General features: G+C 56.4%; 2 protein-coding genes across 14 annotated transcripts in view; one reads left to right on the top strand and one right to left on the bottom strand.

Annotated features, from left to right (window-relative positions):
* SBF1 (SET binding factor 1) overlaps window positions 1-11,730 on the top strand; it is a 28,398-nt gene extending 16,668 nt beyond the window's left edge. For 3 of the 5 annotated variants that reach the window (XM_021668695.2, XM_021668694.2, XM_064368265.1), the window contains 13 exons: window positions 642-719; window positions 1,104-1,285; window positions 1,374-1,553; window positions 2,179-2,280; window positions 2,352-2,537; window positions 2,612-2,738; window positions 2,810-2,940; window positions 3,012-3,242; window positions 9,557-9,664; window positions 9,762-9,973; window positions 10,915-11,002; window positions 11,071-11,202; window positions 11,287-11,730. In XM_021668695.2, the coding sequence (XP_021524370.1) occupies window positions 642-719; window positions 1,104-1,285; window positions 1,374-1,553; window positions 2,179-2,280; window positions 2,352-2,537; window positions 2,612-2,738; window positions 2,810-2,940; window positions 3,012-3,242; window positions 9,557-9,664; window positions 9,762-9,973; window positions 10,915-11,002; window positions 11,071-11,202; window positions 11,287-11,385 (1,856 nt within the window). In that variant the 3' untranslated portion in view covers window positions 11,386-11,730. The remainder of the gene's footprint in view (window positions 1-641; window positions 720-1,103; window positions 1,286-1,373; window positions 1,554-2,178; window positions 2,281-2,351; window positions 2,538-2,611; window positions 2,739-2,809; window positions 2,941-3,011; window positions 3,243-9,556; window positions 9,665-9,761; window positions 9,974-10,914; window positions 11,003-11,070; window positions 11,203-11,286) is intronic. The other 2 variants (XM_021668697.2, XM_064368264.1) reach the window with 1 other exon arrangement.
* A 2,222-nt stretch (window positions 11,731-13,952) lies between these two features.
* The window catches only part of PPP6R2 (protein phosphatase 6 regulatory subunit 2), a 98,453-nt gene continuing 93,064 nt past the window's right edge, over window positions 13,953-19,341 (bottom strand). For all 9 annotated transcript variants that reach the window (XM_064368267.1, XM_064368270.1, XM_064368269.1 and 6 more), the window contains 5 exons: window positions 18,450-18,606; window positions 18,260-18,348; window positions 17,285-17,489; window positions 14,221-14,472; window positions 13,953-14,139 (listed from right to left, as the gene is read on the bottom strand). In XM_064368267.1, coding sequence (XP_064224337.1) covers window positions 14,091-14,139; window positions 14,221-14,472; window positions 17,285-17,489; window positions 18,260-18,348; window positions 18,450-18,606 — 752 coding nt within the window. In that variant the 3' untranslated portion in view covers window positions 13,953-14,090. The remainder of the gene's footprint in view (window positions 14,140-14,220; window positions 14,473-17,284; window positions 17,490-18,259; window positions 18,349-18,449; window positions 18,607-19,341) is intronic.

The raw sequence follows: 19,341 nt of genomic DNA, 5'->3' as shown, positions 1-19,341 counted from the left end.
TCCAGACATCTCCCAGCCCCTTGGGCTGCCACTTCCTCACGTGGCCTCCCTGTGCCTTCGGGCCGCATCGTCTGGACTGTAAGTCTCAGCCTGGGACTCAGATTAGCCTGTGTCCTGGACTGAGCTACTCTCCATCCTTTTGGACTGGGCTCAGGCTCTGAGCCCAACCTCTCCCCTCTTCGGAAAGCCTCTAGGCTGCACCTCTTGGGTGCCTCCTGTTGCTGTGCCCTGGAGAGGCCTCTGCATGCCTGTGTGTTGAGAGTTGAGCTGTGCTCATCACAAGTCCTGGCCCCTTGAGTGGAGGACAAAGGCCAGGGTATGGAGGAGGGACTCAGAGTTGCTCTGAGCTGTCTTGAATGTGAAGAGAGGAGGTGTTCAGAGGAGAGCCTGGGACCCTGGGCCCCCTACCGTACAGTCCTTCTGCTGACCTGGAGTGCTCTGCAGCCTGCCCTGCCCTGGCAGAGAGGCACACAACAGGATGCCTCTTTCCACTCTCCTGAGACTGGGACTTGGGGGCTGATGCCTACTGTCTCCAGGCACCCCAGGGGGCTTGGTGGGACCTTCTGGCCTTTAGGCACCCACATGCTGGGCACACAGAGGCTTGGGGTTAGACCTGAGCCTTCTCTCTGCTGTGCCCCCAGTTCCCAGCCCCAGAGCCAGGGTCACCACGCTGTCCAACCCCATGGCGGCCTCGGCCTCCAGACGGACTGCACCCCGAGGTACCGTACCGAGCCTGTGCAGGCCCGCTCCCCCTTACTTGGTGCTGGTGGCCTCTAGTGTGCACTGAGTTATCGTGGGCACTAATGTCTCCCTCCACACCTGACACTAACGACCCCTTTCCCCAGCCCCAGTCCTTAACCGCCCTGACACGCGAGTCCTGCCCTAGAAACTAACACTGGCTGACACCCCATGTCTCAGCATCTGCGTGTTCCAGTCCTCCTCTCGCACAGCCCTGCTGGGGTTTAATCACCCCTGCCCTGGGAGCTCAGCCCCCTCCCTGGAGGCCGGGCCCAGCCAGGAGGCCTCCCTGGAGGCCGGGCCCAGGGCCCAGGTAAGTGGTGCCCTGGCCCCACTCGGGTGCTTATGTGGCCTCTCCTCCACAGGTAAGTGGGGCAGTGTCCGGACCAGTGGGCGCAGCAGTGGGCTTGGCGCCGATGTGGGCTCCCGGCTAGCTGGCAGAGATGCGCTGGCCCCACCCCAGGCCAATGGGGGTCCCCCCGACCCAGGCTTCCTACGGCCGCAGCGAGCAGCCCTCTACATCCTTGGGGACAAAGCCCAGCTCAAGGTGACTGGGGTGAGGGGCAGGGGCGGGGGCTGGGCAGGGGGCTCAGGGCCTGGACGTGTCTCACGGTGCTCGGCCGGGCTCCTTTTAGGGTGTGCGGCCAGACCCCCTGCAGCAGTGGGAGCTGGTGCCCATTGAGGTGTTCGAGGCGCGGCAGGTGAAAGCTAGCTTCAAGAAGCTGCTGAAGGCATGTGTCCCAGGCTGCCCTGCTGTTGAGCCCAGCCCAGTCTCCTTCCTGCGCTCACTGGAGGACTCAGAGTGGCTGATCCAGGTCTCTGCACTGCCCCTGTCCCTCCCCCACCTTGGTGCTGGGCTCACCGCTTGGCTAGAGCCAAGTGGATGGGTCTGGGTTTGCTTGTCTGACAGTGTGGAGCACTGGAAGGAGGACAGCCACTTCCCGCCCAGGCTCTGGTGCCTGGAAGGCAGCTGGGAGGCCAGGCCTGGCAGGAGGCTGGGGCCAGCTGACAGAGTGGCCAGAGCCTGGGCATGGCTGTCTCGGGACAGCCTGCTGGGCCCAGGTGGGCTGATGACCACATGTAGGATGTGGCTTGTGGTTCTGGGCCTCTGCTGCATTCTCTCGGGGGTGGGCACTGAGAGGACGCTGGCTCAGTAAATACTGGAGGGCTTGAAGATGGGGCCACCGGACGTCTTGAGGGATGGGGACCTTCCTCAGTCCTAGAGGGCTTGGAGTAGGTGGGCCATGGCCAGCAGGCTGCAGGCAGCAGTGGTCAGCATGCCCAGAGCAAGCTGTGTCTGTCCAGTGCTGTGCCCACAGAGGGGCTGTGGACAGGGCCTGCCTTCTCAGTGCCTGTGGACGTGTGGGTCTCTGGCCTGGTCAGGGATGGGGCGGGAGGGCAGTGCATTCCAGAGGTGCTAAGGGCTGCCTGTCCCTGCAGATTCACAAGCTGCTGCAGGTGTCAGTGCTGGTGGTGGAGCTCCTGGATTCAGGCTCCTCTGTGCTGGTGGGCCTGGAGGATGGCTGGGACATCACCACCCAGGTGTGTGGCACATGGGACTGGGGAGGGCCAGGCTCCCGGGCTCCTCGCTGACCCCCCGGCGGTGCTGGCAGGTGGTGTCCTTGGTGCAGCTGCTCTCAGACCCCTTCTACCGCACACTGGAGGGCTTCCGCCTGCTGGTGGAGAAAGAGTGGCTGTCCTTCGGTCATCGCTTCAGCCACCGTGGAGCCCACACCCTGGCTGGGCAGAGCAGCGGCTTCACGCCCGTCTTCCTGCAGTTCCTGGACTGTGTACACCAGGTGGGCAGGCCGCTGTGTGGGTGGGCCGGGGCTGTGCACCCTGACTCCTGACCGCTGACCCACATGGTGTGCAGGTCCACCTGCAGTTCCCCATGGAGTTTGAGTTCAGCCAGTTCTACCTCAAGTTCCTCGGCTACCACCACGTGTCCCGCCGTTTCCGGACCTTCCTGCTCGATTCTGACTATGAGCGCATTGAGTTGGGTATGTGGGGAGTCGGGGCTGGGGCAGCTGCAGGGTCAGGAGGGACCCAGGCTCATGCTGCCCCTGTGTAGGGCTGCTGTACGAGGAGAAGGGGGAACGCAGGGGCCAGCTGCCATGCAGGTCTGTGTGGGAGTATGTGGATCGGCTGAGCAAGAGGACACCTGTGTTCTACAATTACATGTATGCACCCGAGGACACAGAGGTAAGCTGGGGCCTGGGGAGGGTAGGCAGCTCCTGCCTGACCCAGGTCCTCAACGGCAGGCCCATCCCCAGGTCCTGCGGCCCTATAGCAACGTGTCCAACCTGAAGGTGTGGGACTTCTACACTGAGGAGACGCTGGCCGAGGGCCCTCCCTATGACTGGGAACTGGCCCAGGGGCCCCCTGAACCCCCGGAGGAAGAACGGTCTGATGGAGGCGCTCCCCAGAGCAGGCGCCGTGTGGTGTGGCCCTGCTACGACAGCTGCCCCCGAACCCAGCCTGACGCCATCTCACGCCTGCTAGAGGTGCGTGTGGTCCCAGGCACCCCCTCCTCTTGCTCAGACACCAAGGTTCTGCATGTGTGTGAGTTTGTGCACTTGTATGTGTGTGTAAAAGTCTGGTCACCCCTGGCTGTTGGCATGGCCCTCCCATCTCCCCACCATATGAACTGCCTACTGGCCTGGGGTGGCTGTGGCTCCCCAGTTCCCTGCCCCACTCAGTGGGTGCTTCCAGACAGTGACAAGAAGGCCGTCATCAGAGACCCCAAGTCTCAGTGCACAGCCTCCACTCTGAGCACGTGTGTTTCCCCTGACCTAGCTTTGAACAGCTTAGGCAACTCTCGAGGAGTCAGCCCTTAGAGATGACAGTGTTTTACCCCTCTGCTGAGGTGAGTGGGTCACCTGAGGCGATGCCCCAACTCCCTAATGTGAGCAGCCCTGGGTTCTTGCCCTGGAAGCTTGGGGTTGACATTTAGGCCTCTCTTACCCCTCATTGTGCCATCCTTGGTGGGCCTTGACTGAACAGGGCAGAGACGCCTGGGAGGGGAAAGGAGCCTGTGATTGGCTGGTGGTTGGGTCGGTGTGTAGGGGCTGGGGCAGCGTCCTGGCATGGTGCTGCCTTTCTGGGCAATCCAGCAGCCAGAGTCTCCGTAGGGGCTGAGCAGCAGAGGGGTGTGGGCCTCAGACCTAGGCTATGAGAGGACCTGCACTCAGCTCCCTGCTGTTGGCTGTGTGGCCTTAGAAGTTATGTAAGCATCTCAGAGCTTCTGTTTCCTCGTGCAGAAAGTGGAAATGCTGATTCCTGCCTTAGAAGGAGGTGGTGAGGCTTACATGAGTCATTTATTTCAGTGACCTAGCATTGGGGCACAGAATTTGAGGGAGCATGGGAGTCATGGTTTGTGATAAAGGTGACCCACAAGCACAGAGAGCAGTCCCTTTTTCTCTCTAGCTGTGCTCATTGTCTTAGAGTTGGCACAGTCTGACTGATGGTAACGGAGCCACTCAGCTTCGTCATGACCGGCATCATCAGCTTGGTCTGTTACTTTGTATACTATTTTTTTTTTTTTTTTTTTTGAGATGGAGTCTCGCTCTGTAGCCCAGGCTGGAGTGCAGTGATGCGATCTCAACTCACTCACTGCAACCTCCGCCTCCCGGGTCCTGGTTCAAGCAATTCTCCTACCTCAGCCTCCCAAGTAGCTGGGATTATAGGCACAAGCCATCATGCCCAGCTAATTTTTGTATTTTTTAGTAGAGATGGGGTTTCACCATGTTGGCCAGTCTGGTCTTGAACTTCTGACCTCGTGATCTGCCCGCCTCGGCCTCCCAGGCACAGTGGCTCACGCCTGTACAATCTCGGCAGTTTGGGAGGCCGAGGTGGGTGGATCATGAGGTCAAGCGATCGAGACCATCCTGGCCAATATGGTGAAACCCCATCTCTACTAAAAATACAAAAATTAGGCCGGGCACGGTGGCTCACGCCTGTAATGCCAGCAATTTGGGAGGCCAAGACAGGTGGATCACTGGAGGTCAGGAGTTTAAGACCAGCCTGACCAACGTGGTAAAAACCCGTCTCTACTAAAAATGCAAAAAATTAGCCAGGTGTGGTTTCAGGCACCTGTAATCCCAGCTACTCGGGAGCCTGAGGCAGGAGAATCACTTGAATCTGGGAGGTGGGGTGCTGGGATTATAGGCATGTGCCACCTCACCTGGCATACTTTTGTTTTTGTTTTTGAGACAAAGTCTGACTGTTGCTCAAGCTGGAGTGCAATGGCACAATTTTAGCTCACTGCAACCTCCGCCTCCCAGGTTCAAGTGATTGTCCTGCCTCAGCCTCCTGAGTAGCTGGTATTACAGGCACCTGCCACCACCGAGCTAATTATTATTATTATTATTTTTTTGAGACAGTCTCGGCTCACTGCAACCTCCACCTCCCGGGTTCAAGTGATTCTCCAGCCTGTCTCCTGAATAGCTGGGATAGAGGCGCCTGCCACCATGCCTGGCCAATTTTTTGTATTTTTAGTAGAGATGGGTTTTCACCATATTGGTCAGGCTGGTCTAGAACTCCTGACCTCAAGTGATCCACCTGTCTCGGCCTCCGAAAGTGCTGGCATTACAGGCGTGAGCCACCACGCCCGGCCTAATTTTTGTATTTTTAGTAGAGACGGGGTTTCACCATATTGGCCAGGATGGTCTCGATCTCTTGACCTTGTGATCCGCCCACCTCAGCCTCCCAAAGTGCTGGGATTGTACAGGTGTGAGCCACCGCACCTGGCCTATACTTGTATTTTTTACTGGTCTGTGTGTTCATGTTTAAGGTGAATTTCTTGTACACAGGATGTAATTGGGTCGTCTTGCTATCCAGTCTAATGTGGTTTCTTTTATTGGAAAATTTAGCCCATTTTAATTTACTGTAATTACTGATGTAGCTGGGGGCTGGGGTTAAGTTTAGGATCTTGCCATCTGTTTCTTCTTTGTCCCTTTTATTTTTTGTTCCTTCGTTTTCTTTCTTTTTTTTGTTTTTTTAAAACAGTTTCGTTCTTGTTGCCCAGGCTGGAATGCAGTGGTACAGTCTCGTCTCACTGCAACGTCCACTTCCTGGGTTCAAGCAATTCTCCTGTCCCAGCTTTCCGAGTAGCTGGGATTACAGGCACATGCCATCATGCCTGGCTAATTTTTGTATTTTTAGTAGAGATGGGGTTTCATCATATTGGTCAGGCTGGTCTAGTACTCCTGACCTCAGGTGATCCGCCCACCTCAGCCTCCCAAAGTGCTGGGATTACAGGTGTGAGCCATGCCCAGCCCTTCCTTTTAAAAAAAAAAAAGTGTTTTTAGTGTTCTATTATGAGTTGAGCTATACCTCGTTGTGTTAATATTTCAGTGGTTGCCAGGAGCTAGTCATCATCTGTCTTGAAATTTTATTACTCCATTCACACCAGAAGAGCCTTAACAGCGTATTTCCATTCACCCCTTTCCTGTCCTTCTGTTACTGTCACACATTTTACTTTTACATATGACATAAACACCCAGCATGATGATGATGATGATGTTTTTGGAGATGAAGTCTTCCTCTGTCGCCCAGGCTGGAGTGTGTGGCACGATCTTCGCTCACTGCAACCTCCACCTCCTGAGTTCAAGCAATTCTCCTGTCCCAGCCTCCCAAGTAGCTAAGATTACAGGCACCCAGCACTACTCCTGGCTAATTTTTGTATTTTTAGTAGAGACGGGATTTCACTATGGTCTCGAACTCCTGACCTCAGGTGATCCACCTGCCTCAGCCTCCCAAAATGCTGGGATTACAGGTGAGCCACTGCGCCTGGCCCTATTTTTGTTTTAAATAGTCAACTTTGTTTTACGGAAATTAAGAAACAAGGAAAAAGTCTTCTATTTTTGCCATTTTTAACATTCTTCATTCTTTCAGTATAATCTGGTCTGGTTATTTCTCTTCAGCCTGAAGAATTTTTAATATTTCTTGTAATGCAGATCTGCAAGTTACAAATTCCCTCAGCTTTTGTTTATCTGAAAACATCTTTGTGCCTTTCTCTTTTTTCTTTTTTTTTTAGATGGAGTTTCATTCTGTTGCCCAGGCTGGAGTGCAGTGGCGTGATCTCGGCTCACTGCGACCTCTGCTCTCGGGTTCAAGCGATTCTCCTGCCTCAGCCTCCCAAGTAGCTGGGATTACAGCTGCCCACCACCATGCCCAGCTAATTTTTGTATTTTTTTTTTTTTTTTTTTTTTGAGACGGAGTTTCACTCTTGTTGCCCAGGCTGGAGTGCAATGGCGCGATCTCGGCTCATCGCAACCTCCGCCTCCTGGGTTCAGGCAATTCTCCTGCCTCAGCCTCCTGAGTAGCTGGGATTACAGGCACGCGCCACCATGCCCAGCTAATTTTTTGTATTTTTAGTAGAGACGGGGTTTCACCATGTTGACCAGGATGGTCTCGATCTCTTGACCTCGTGATCCACCCGCCTCGGCCTCCCTAAGTGCTGGGATTACAGGCGTGAGCCACCGCGCCCAGCCTAATTTTTGTATTTTTAGTAGAGACCATATTGGCCAGGCTGGTCTTGAACTGACCTCGTGATCCGCCTACCTCAGCTTCCCAGTGTTGGGATTAAAGCATGAGCCACCTCGCCCGGCTGTGCCTTTATTTTTCAAAGGTATTTTCTCTGGTTATACAATTCTAGCTTGACAGCTTCTATTTTTTTTTTTTTCACATTCAGCAGTTAAACTGATGTCACTTTAAAACATATCATTACTGGGCCGGGCATGGTGGCTCATGCCTGTAATCCCAGCTCTTTGGGAGGCCGAGGCAGGTGGGTCACAAGGCAAGGAGTTCGCAACCAGCCTGGCCAACATGGCGAAACCCTGTCTTTACTAAAAATATAAAAATTAGCTGGGCGTGGTGGTTCACGCCTATAATCCCAGCTACTCAGGAGGCCGAGGCAGGAGAATCGCTTCAACCCGAGAGGCAGAGGTTGGAGTGAGCAGAGATCTTGCCGTGGCACTCCAGCCTGGGCCACAGAGGGAGACTCCGCCTCAGAAAAAAAAAAAAAAAAAGATCATGACTTTGTTTTCTGGCTTGTATTGTTTCTGCTTAGAAGTTTGTGTTCATTCTCATCCTTAGAAAGTGTGTATAATGGTGCCCTTTTATTCTCTGCCTTCAGATTTTTGTCTTCGTTTTTGGCTTCAGCAATTTGACTATAATGTGGTTTTTGTTTTCATCCTGCTTGGGGCTCTTTAAACTTCTAGATCTATGGATGATCATTTTTGTCAGATTTAATACATTTTAGGCCATTGCATCTATAAATTACTTTTTCTGCATGATCTCTCTTTCCTCCTGGCACTTTATTTTCCCATAGGTTGCTGAGGCTCTGTTTCCTTTTCCTTAGTCTTTTTTATCTTTGCAGTTCATTTTGGATGATTTCTATTGTCTTGTCTTCAAGTATACTACTCTTTTTTGTTTTTAATATGCTCAAGCCCATCAAATGAATTGTTTTTTTTTAATTTCTTGAGACACGGTCTTGCTATGTTGCCCAGGCTGGAGTGCAGTGGCACAATCATGGCTCACTGCAGCATGGACCTCCCAGGCTCAAGCAATTTTTTTTTTTTTTCTTTTTGGGAGAGACAGGGTCTTCCTATGTTGCCCAGGCAGGTCTCAAACTCCTAGGCTTAAGCTCTCCTCTCACTTTGGCCTCCCAAAGTGCTGGGATTACAGGCATGAGCCACCACCACACCTGGTTCCATCTAATGAATTTAACACTTTTTATTCTTGTAGAGATTTCCCATCTGATCAACCATTATGTCTATCTTTTCTTTTAAATCGAGAAACATATTTACAATTTAAATATATATATATCTATGAATATATATGTAAAAAGATAGGGTCTTGTCGTGTTGCCCAAGCTGTTCTCAAACTCCTGGTCTGAAGTGATTCTCCCTCCTCAGCTTCCCAAAGTGCTGGGATTGCAGGCGTGAGCCACTGTGCCTGGCCTCAGCTCATAGCTTCTTAGTAGCTGCTCTCTGCCAGGCCTTGTGACATCTTGCTTTGCACATGGCAGTTTAATTTGGCCAAAGACTCAAGGAGGTCTCTGTCTAGATTTCTAGAGCCCCTCTGCTGTGGTGCTCCCTCCCTCTTGTGGGCTGCCCTGCAGAGCCGCCTGCACTTGTGCCCCTGGACGTCCTATCTCTTCCTCCTCTCCTCAGCTCAGCAAGCTTCTGTGTGTTGCTCTGGCCCTGCCTCCCTGCACTCTGGCTGGGCATAAAATGGGGATGACTATGGGGCCCACCGAATGTGGTGCCATGTCTTAGGCTCCTGTCTCAAGCTGCCCTGCTTGCCCAACATCTGAAACAACTGCCTCCTCTTGCCCAGTTTCATCACTGCATATGGAGGGAGGCTCTTCACATGGATTCTCTGTCAGGGCTGGAAGTGGCCGTCGGCCTCATGTTTCTCTTTGGAAGTCAGCCGTCAGTTTTGTTGTTGCTCTTTCAAAGAGACCATGTCTTTTTTCTTCTGGTTGGTTTTGGGACTTTTTTCATTGTTTTTCAGCAGTTTTTCTGTCCCATTTTAGGGTGTGTTTTTAACTTACTGTGTTGCAGTTTGTAGTGCTTCTTGATTGTGTTGTTTGATGCCTCTGGTTAGTTTGGGAAATTTTTCAACTGTTTTCTCTGAATATTCATTTTGCCTCTTCCTTCTCTCCCTCTTGCCACCTCCTCCTGTGGCCCAGTTACACATATGTTAGGCCTTTTCATTGTATCTCTTTGCTGTATTTCCCATCCTTTTGTCTTTTCATGCTCTAGTCTGGATATTTCAGTTTGAATAAAATTTTCACTAATTCTCCCCCCAGGAGCTGCAGAGGCTGGAGACAGAGTTGGGCCGACCCACTGAGCGCTGGAAGGACACCTGGGACCGGGTGAAGGCTGCGCAGCGCCTTGAAGGCCGGCCAGATGGACGTGTGAGTGAGGGCGAGTGTGGGTGGCCAGGGTGGGCATGTTGCTGGAGAAATTGGTGTCTGCCCAGCCCTGATGCAAGTCCCACCCTCCTGTTTGCAGGGCACCCCTAGCTCCCTCCTAATGTCCACGGCACCCCACCACCGCCGCTCGCTGGGTGTGTACCTGCAGGAGGGGCCTGTGGGCTCCACCCTGAGCCTCAGCCTGGACAGTGACCAGAGTAGTGGCTCAACCGCATCTGGCTCCCGCCAGGCTGCCCGCCGCAGCACCAGCACCCTGTACAGCCAGTTCCAGACGGCTGAGAGCGAGAACAGGTATGAGGGCACCTCCCACTGCCGCACAGACATCTCTGAGCTGATGTTCTGGGAGATTGCAGGTGCTTTTGAGGAGCTTCAGTCATTTTTGTTTTGAGACGGAGTTTTGCTCTTGTTGCCCAGGCTGGAGTGCAATGGTGCGATCTCGGCTCACTGCAACCTCCGCCTCCTGGGTTCAAGTGATTCTCCTGCCTCAGCCTCCTGAGTAGCTGGGATGACAGGTGCTTGTCACCACGCCCGGCTAATTTTTGTATTTTTAGTAGAGACAGGGTTTTAACATGTTGGCCAGGCTGGTCTCAAACTCCTGATCTCCTAATCTGCCCACCTCAGCATCCCAAAGAGCTCGGATTACAGGTGTGAGCCACCATGCCTGGCCACTTTGTCATTTCTTAGGGTGGAAGGATTTGTTGGGAAGGCCACAATGGTGGCCTAAGTATACACCACCATTAGGAGGGGTTTGGGGTGTGGGACTGGTGGCCACAGCCGATCACAGCCTGCAGTGGCTGAGAGGAGCAGAGACGGGGAGGTTGTGCAGCACCCGTGAGTCTGGAGCCTGGCTGGATCCATCCGCCGGAGAGCTGCTGCTGTGGCTGCTTCTGCAGACTTGCCTGCCGGGCATCCCTCTCCTCATGAGGGCGCCTGCCCTGCTTGTGGGGTGGTGAGGCTGCTTTCCCAAGACCCTGAGGCTGTGGTGTGGGGACACTCCCTGGAGTCTGGAGGGGTATGAGGCACCCTTTACCATCTCCTTTCTGAGCATAGTGTTTCTGGGTTTGTAGCCCCAAGGCTTCTTTGTGGCCCTCCTGGCCAGTGTTCTGGCCTTAGTTCAGTTCTGGGGATGGGGACTCTGGTCTTACTTCCTGGGCTGGGACAGCAGGTAGGGACAACTGCTGGGGCCTGGGCTTGGCTGAGCTGTGACAGCCAGCCTTGCTCTGGAAATGCAGGTCCTATGAGGGCACTCTGTACAAGAAGGGGGCCTTCATGAAGCCCTGGAAGGCCCGCTGGTTCGTGTTGGACAAGACCAAGCACCAGGTGAGTGATCAGGTGTTGGGGGGTACCCATGGGGGAAGGGGCTACCCTGAATCTGTGGCCTCCTCCAGCTGCGCTACTATGACCACCGAGTGGACACAGATTGCAAGGGCATCATTGACCTGGCAGAGGTGGAGGCTGTGGCACCCGGCACGCCCACCATGGGCGCCCCCAAGACCGTGGATGAGAAGGCCTTCTTTGACGTGAGCCTTGGCTGGGGCTTGGGAGAGGGAAGGGAGGGGCTCCGTGGTGTGGGGCTGTGGAGTCAGTAACCCACCCTTCTCCAGGTGAAGACCACGCGTCGCGTTTACAACTTCTGTGCCCAGGATGTGCCCTCAGCCCAGCAGTGGGTAGACCGGATCCAGAGCTGCCTGTCAGACGCCTGAGCCTCCCGGCCCTGCCCGGCTGCTCTGCTTCCAGTCATTACAGACCACTAGGGGTGGGCAAGGCCGCCCCGGCCATGTTTACAGCCCCGGCCCTCGACAGTATTGAGGCCCCGAGCCCCCAGCACTTGTGTGTACAGCCCCTGTCCCTGCCCTGCCCCGCCCCACCTGGCCGGCCCTAACTTATTTTGGCATCACAGCTGAGCACCGTGCCGGGAGGTGGCCAAGGTACAGCCCGCAATGGGCCTGTAAATAGTCCAGCCCCGTCAGCGTGTGCTGGCCCAGCCAGCCGGCTGCAGGCAAGTTGTTTCTAGAACCAGAGTCTATATAAAGAGAGAACTAACGCCACGCTCATGTGTCTGCCTCACCCATGCCCCGGCTGCCCGTTTTTGGCCTGTCCAGAGGGTCCCATCTGCCCCTACCCAGGCCCACTAAGTGGAAGGGTTGGCATCTTTCTTCTGAGCCTTTCCTGGTGCCTGGGTCCTCCCAGCTCAGCCTGCATGGCCCTGGGTGTGGCTTTGCTCTGGAAGCAGGTAGGGCAGGAAGCTTCTTTGGGGCCTTGACTCCTCCCAGGCCTCAAGGATGGTCCCGGGGCCAGCACGGCTGGAAAGGAAGCCCTCATCCCTACCCGGAGGGCGGGGGGGAGTCAGAGCATTGGGTGGTCATTTGCCCCCAGGAGGCTGTTCCAGGTCCAGAGGACACGCAGCTTCTGGTTAGACCAGAGCTGAAGGGATGGAGGCCAGACCCAGGATGGGGGACGGTGGGTTCCCAGGGGAATGAGGGTCAACCGCATCTGGCTCCCACCAGGCAGCAAGCAGCACCTGGCAGAGTGAGAGGGCTCATGCCTACAGGGAACAGACCCTCTCAGTTTTTGGGAATTCTGCCCCAAAGCCCTGTCCCTGTCTCCCTAGGGCATCTGTCGCTGCTCTTTCCCTATTCAAACCTGAGTCCACCAGGCCCAGGGCTTCACCTGTTGAGCCAGTGTGATGGGGCCTGGCCAGGGGTGTGGATGTTACAAATACTGAGAACACCCAAGAGTGGCAGCTGGTGACCGGCCAGAGGGGCTGGTTGGGGGGACCCCTCTCAGGTGGGAGGTAAGCAGCAGGCATGGGCGGTGGGGAGGGAAGGTTATGGTGATGGCAGCAGAGGCAGGGCCCTGCCCTGGTGGGATGCTGAAGCCAAGGATGGCCTTGGGCCCTGTCAGGCGCAGCATGGTCCGACCACGGTCCCACCACCTCCCCGACCCCACAGCCAGTGCTGGGACAGCTGGGGGAGACATGAGGGTGGACTCACTTGAGCCATTGAGACCACCCAGGTCTTCCCCCCGGTGTGACAGGTGGAGCCTGACCCGAGGTTCCTGGCACCTGGAAAACCCACAGGTCAGAGTAAGGGGAGAAAGGACCCTGCCCTGCCTGTTTCACTTTTGTCGGGGAGAGGTGTGGCAGAGTTGGGGGAGAACTAGGAGGGACAAATGCCAGGCACAGGCCAGGGGTGGAGACCCGGCTTGGGGAGAGCTGAGCCGGTTCCCTCCACTCTCAACCTTTTCAGACAAACCCCCAGGGGGACGGGGGGATCTGGTCTTCACCTGCCTCTACCACTCAGCCAGTGAGGACAAGGTGGGGCTTCAGTTACTTGGGAAGCTGGCACAAAAGGAAGTCCTGGGGTTGATGTGTTTGTTTGAGCTTCAGGTGAAGCGGTTCCCACCCCCCTCCCCCAAAAAGAAGAAGCTGTGTTTGCTCAGGTATAGAGACCAGCTGCTGTGATGTGGTCTGTTCCACCTCCACCCATTAACGGGGATGGGGATGGCCCTGGAGGGTGGGGGGGCCATGGAAGAGGTGCTGGAGGAGACACTCCCACCCCTGCACCCCTGGCTGGAAGCTTCACAATACGCGGTTTGTCCAAATGACACGGCTTTTATTGGGAGTTAGTTGTTGTTGGGGGTTTTGGGTGCCCTGTCAGGTGATCAGAACATTAAAAATTGACTCAACGTAAAATAATCTGGACCCTTCTAGAACGACATGGCCATGACCAGTACTGCTAGAAACCAGTCTCCGAGCCCCCAGTGCCTCGCCGTGTCCCTGACCTGCATACCTGTGGGGTCCCCTTGCCAGGCCTAGAGGGCCTTGTGTTTTTAAGGCAGTCAAATCTTTCTTACAGCCTGGTTCAATGCCAGCTCCAAGGGCTACTGGGCAGCTGCAAGGGTCTGAGACCCTGAATGCACTCCTGCAAGTCAGGTCTCCCCAACCCAGGCCCTTGACTCTGCCCTGAGCTTGCAGCTGGATACAAAGTGCAATATAGCTTGGCTCCTGTATTCTTAAAAAAAAAAAAAAAAGTAAAAACAGCCTCCACGTCTAAGCCCTTCCTGGGCCATCAGGTCCTGGCGGCATCTCAGGGTCCTGCTCCCACCCCCCACCCCAGCTCCTGCAGCTCCTACAGCTCCTACAGGCAGAGTTAGCATGCCTGAGACCTTATTGTTGTGCTCCGGGCCTGGGGGCAGCTGAGGTGCACCCTCTGTCCTCCAGCAGGGCCCACTCGGTCAGGCAGGAGAGACGCAAGCTGGACTGTCCAACTGGTTTCAACTGGCAGCTTTACCAATGCAGCATTTATTTCAAAATTAAATTAAATTAAAAAAAAATTGCATCACCAGGTAGTTTTCTCGATTAGGATGCAGCCTGACCAGGGTGGGCCGTGGCCGGGCAGCAGCAGCATCACATGGGGCCATTTAAGGCAGCTCCTTCTGGCGGGGCATCTGTCTTCCTGCAGGAATGGGGGGCGGTTGGAGCCATGCAGGCTTCGGGGCCTGTCCACATCCCCCACCCCCACACTCAGCCTGCTCACCCGTCTTTTGTCACCGTTCCCAGGGTGTCCACCATGGCTGGGGCTGTTGTGACTGCCATGATGGGCCTTAGGGGGGCTGCCACGGCCACTGCAGAAGAGACTGCTGGGGTGGCTATGGCGGGGCCAGCCTTGCTCAGTGCTGTGGTGGTGGCCACGGTAGCCTCGGGGGGCGCAGCCACAGCTGGGGCAGCGGTCACTTCCTTTGGCACAGGGCAGGCAGGGTCTAACAGCTTGCTGTCAGCACACTCGGCCCTGTGTGACAGACATGGGTTCTGGTTATGGGCATCCCCACCCTCAATGCCACCCCATTTCGTGCCCAAGGACCAGGACAAAAGGGTCCAGGTGGCCCCGGAGCCCTGCCTGTGGTCCCTCTCACTCCTGCCCTCTGTGGGGTGGCCCAGGCAGTGCCCAGCTAGGCAGCTCTGCCACCCCAAGTTCCAAGTGCTGGGACAAGCTGCCTGTCCATCAATGACCTCAAACCTTCCAGGCAGCGCTCAGATCCCGCCCGTCGTCAAATGCCTCATTCTCCGAGGGCCCCAGAGGCTCCTGTGCCTTGATCTCTCAACTTCAGCCTTACACTGCCAGTGAGGGGAAACCTCCTGAGGGACGGGAGAGAGGATCCTGCCGGGCATCTAAGGGGCTTGCTCTGGAGGGGATCAGGCACCCTAAGGCCCAGCCTGGCTACGAGCAGCAGATGGGCTGTCTGGCCTCCTGCAGGGCGAGGACACTGAGCGTCTGACCCAGGGAGGGGCATGGGGGTAAGCATGCTCACCTGCAGGCTGGGCCGTCACGAAGGTGCAGGGAGAGCTCTAAGTGGCAAGTTTTACTGACAGCCCGGTGGAAAACAGCAACTTATTTTGCACAATGCTATTCCCTGCTTTTCAGAGCAAAGTTTTTCAGGGGTTGTTTAGGAATAGTGGGTAAAGATTTGTTTTTTGAGACAGGAGTCTCGCTCTGTTGCCCAGGCCGGAGTGCAGTGGCATGATCCCTGCTCACTGCAGCTTCTGCCTCCCAGGTTCAAATAATTCTCCTGCCTCACCCTGCCAAGTAGCTGGGACTACAGACGTGTGTCACCACACCCAGTTAATTTTTTGTATTTTAGTAGAGATGGGGTTTTGCCATGTTGCCCAGGAGCTCAGGCAATCCACCCACCTCAACCTCCCAAAGTGCTAGGATTACAGGTGTGAGCCATCGCACCCAGCTGAGTAAAGGTTTTTTGTTGTTGCTGAGACAGAGTTTCACTCTGATGCCCAGGCGGGAGGGAGTGCAATGGCGTGATCTCAGCTTACTGCAACCTCTGCCTCCCCAGTTCAAGGGATTCTCCTGCCTCAGCCTCCCGAGTAGTTGGGATTACAGGCACATGCCACCACACCTGACTAATTTTTGTACTTCTAGTAGAGATGGGGTTTCACCATATTGACCAGGCTGGTCTTGAACTCCTGACCTCATGATCCACCCACCTAGGCCTCCCAAAGTGCTGGGATTACAGGCAAGAGCCACTGCGCCTACCCAGGTAAGGATTTTTAAGAATTTCAGTGACTAAACTTTAATAAGGCATTCCTTTTTTTTTTTTTTTGAGACGGAGTTTCGCTTGTTACCCAGGCTGGAGTGCAATGGCGCCATCTCGGCTCACCGCAACCTCTGCCTCCTGGGTTCAGGCAATTCTCCTGCCTCAGCTTCCTGAGTAGCTGGGATTACAGGCACGCGCCACCATGCCCAGGTAATTTTTTGCATTTTTAGTAGAGACGGGGTTTCACCATGTTGACCAGGATGGTCTCGATCTCTTGACCTTGTGATCCACCCGCCTCGGCCTCCCAAAGTGCTGGGATTACAGGCGTGAGCCACCGTGCCTGGCCAAGGCATTCCTTCTTAAAGTTTAGACACTGTAATTCTTAAGAATTCTCAGGACTGCCAGGGGTCAGTGAGCAGGGCCCTCTGAAGTGTCAGACCTGCCCCACCTGTGGGGGGAGGATAGGACAGGTGGGGAGCATGCAGGCTGAGCAGCATTGGGTGGTAAGGCTGGGAGGTGCCCTCACCCACCTCCAGGTGGGCCCTTCCCAACCATGGAGCCAGGAGTGACTGACTGGGAAGCACTGCCAGGTGTGAAAGGCACCTTGTCCCCTCCTAGAGTACCTCCCCACTGTTGCCTGGACCTAGTGGGAGCTCAGGCCCCAGGGCCTTTGCAGAGCTGCTCCCTTGCTGGGTGTACCCTCCTCCCCACTTCAAGCCCAGTCCTACCTTCCCCCTCATGCTTACCTGGCCCTGGTATCTACCCCAGCTGTCCTGCCCTCCTGCTAAACTCCCACCCCTGACCCCAACAGCCAGAGGAGGTATCTGTTCACTGACAGATCGCAGGGACCTTCTTCCTGTAGAGGTATGGATGGGGTTCAGCTTGCTGGAGGGGCTGGCTGGACTCCAGCCTCCTTACAGAGAGTACCTCCCTCTCCACTCTCCCCGGGAATGGCTGCTGGGGAGCTCAAGGGAGCCTGGGCCTCTGCCCACCTGCAAGCTGCCTCCAGCTCTCAGGCAGGGTTTGGAGGCCCCAAGTGCAGTCCTGAGGCCCCCCACACCCCATACTGTCCTGCTTCTGAGGCGTCTGGGAATCACAGGCCACCATGAAAGCGGAGCAGCAGGCGTGGGCTCTGCCTGCTGGACTTAGTCTGTGCCCCTCCCCGACCACCAGGGCACCCAGATCCCAGGCGGCTCAGCCTGGCCCAGAGCCCCAAGAGCTGGGCTGTTCTCTCTAATCAGGATCTGGAGTAGGGGCTGCTCCCTGAAACCCTGGGTAGCGGGGGGGGCGCTGTGTGGGACATTGAGGCCATGTCTTCTTGTCCTAACCACTAACAACAGAGAAGACATGTTCTGTCCAAGAAAGATGCCCCCACACTCCTCCACTTCAGTGCATGGGCATCACCACCCCGAGCCAGCCTCTGAAGGGTCACAAGCCACTGGGAAAGCAGTGGAGAAGACCCCTGGCCTGGCCTCAGGCTGCTCCCAGGGGAGCTGAGAGCTGGGGACAGAGCCTGGAAGCCACGCCCTATGTACCCCCCAACACCCCACACACCTGCCGACAGCCGCCTCTGTCCTGGTCACCGTGGGCAGTGGTGGGGCCTCCCAGCCGGGACCCCTGCTCACAGCATCCGTGGCGCTTGCTGCCTTCTGGTCGTCATCCTCGCTGTCAGAGCCGCCAGAGGAGCTACTGTCAGAGGCCAGCAGGGGGGCCTTCCTGGTGGCACACACATTCCAGGCACACGGGGAAGCCGGGCTGACTGCAAAGCAGGAGGCCTGTGCTGTCCAGGGGGGCAGGAGGAGCCACAGGGTGCGGCCACGCTGGCCATAGGGCCCCCACCCGTGTGGCCTGTGTGTAGCACAGACAGCCTCTCACATGCAGCCCGTTGCCTGCACACGTGTGCCTGTGTGGGAACCGCAAGACAAGGCAGACAGGCTCTCACACTGGCGATGCGATCTCCACACAAGCAACCCTGTTTCTCCCCCATGACACAGGGCAGTGTGCCCTGGTGTCACATGAGGACGCAGAGGCTCAGGAAGGGGCCCGCTCTGCCTTGTGTGGTCCTGCCACAGCTCCTTCAAGCCATAGGAGCCCAGCGCCCGTGACACTGGTGTTGGGAGCCAGCTGTCATTCGCCGGAGTGCTCAGCCTTATCTGGGGGAGCTTCTGAGCCTGACTAGGGGGCTGGGGGCCAGGGGCTCTAATCAGGCCCCAGAACGGCTTCCTGTCAACATCCCACCCACACACGTCTCAATGCTGGGGTCCCAGTGCTGCAGACCTGGGCTGTGCCACCTGCTCAGACGGGGCTCGGGGCCAGCCCGATGGCCTTGCTGCCTCCCCATCTGCATGTGGCTGCTCCAGTCCCACTGCTGTAACAAACCCCAACATCACCAGAGACCCAGCAGCACGTGAGCCTTGGCCACCTGCTCCCACTGCCCGCAAGGAGTGGGGCCAGCGGCCTCAGGCCTTAAACTAGGCAAGGCCAGGTGTCTGCAGGAGCCTGGGTACAGCCTGCACTGCTCCTACTCACAGGCTTTCTCGGGGCCTTGGCTGCGGCTGCCCTCGGCATGACTGCATTCTGTGTCCACCGGAGAGCTGCACCTGGGCCCTGACTCGGAGCTGCAGACAAGGACGAGGACAGAATCAGTCCTGGGACAGGCACCTCCTGACCCTGACAGGCACTTCCTGGCACAGCCCCCTCCTGCCAATGCATCCGTTACCAGCAGAAAGGCTGGAAATCGGTGAACTTGGCCCAGCCTTTCTCCTCTGGAGCTGAGGTGCCAGCTGCCCACACACTGGAACCCACATCCCTCACCACTCCTGGGGCCATGGGCGTCGAGTTTGCTGGCTCATCAAACACTGCCGTCCACGTGGCGCCTGCTAGGGGAGAGAGACAGTGGTCAGGCATGGGCAGGCCTGGGGTGCTGCAGGCAAAGGAGAGGTAGCTGCCCCCACCCCCCCCGAGCCCCACAGAGCTTGACAGGAACATGGGGCTGCTCTAGGAGGGAGACCTGGGCAGTACCTATCAGCCCCTCAGAGAGCAACACAGGACAGCTCAAGGGTCCTGACAAGCCACCAACACCCATGAGGCATGTGACCTGGGGCTCAGTCAGGCGCCTGAGGGCCCCAGGCCTCCAGGAGGGCCAACACTGACAGTGTGGAGGTGATACGACTGCCCTCCACACTCTGTCCAGTGTGTCTGCCCAGGATGGCATCCGACAGACTGCAGTTCACCCAGCACCACTGCCCCCTCCCTGGCCTCGGGGATGGAGTGCCTTCCTCCTATCCAGGACGTTCCTGCTTCCCCACGGTGTCACCCTTGCTCTATCTGTTGCCCTCAGCTAAGAGTCGGCACCTCCTAATAGAGATCCCTGCCCCTCCCCAAAGTCCCGAGTGCCTCAGCGCTGCCCTCAGGGTGGGGGTAAGGACAGGGGTCTTAGCAGCAGTGCGGCCTGAGTGGGCTGGCTCCTGCTATAGATGTTGCCCGTGAGGGTGGCGACCAGCCTGTGCTACTGCGCGGGGGTGGGCGTCAGGCCTGTGCCCCGACTGCGTGGGGTGGAGTGGATGATGGAGACTAGGTGGAAACCACCCGCCAGCCTTGGCGACATGGCT

This window comes from Aotus nancymaae, unplaced genomic scaffold, assembly GCF_030222135.1.
Source record: "Aotus nancymaae isolate 86718 unplaced genomic scaffold, 86718_ANA_hifiasm-v0.15.2.pri h1tg000076l, whole genome shotgun sequence".
In the NCBI taxonomy this organism is placed as follows: Eukaryota; Metazoa; Chordata; class Mammalia; order Primates; family Aotidae; genus Aotus; species Aotus nancymaae.
Note: the sequence above shows the minus strand (reverse complement) of the source record. Positions and strands in the feature narration are given on the sequence as shown.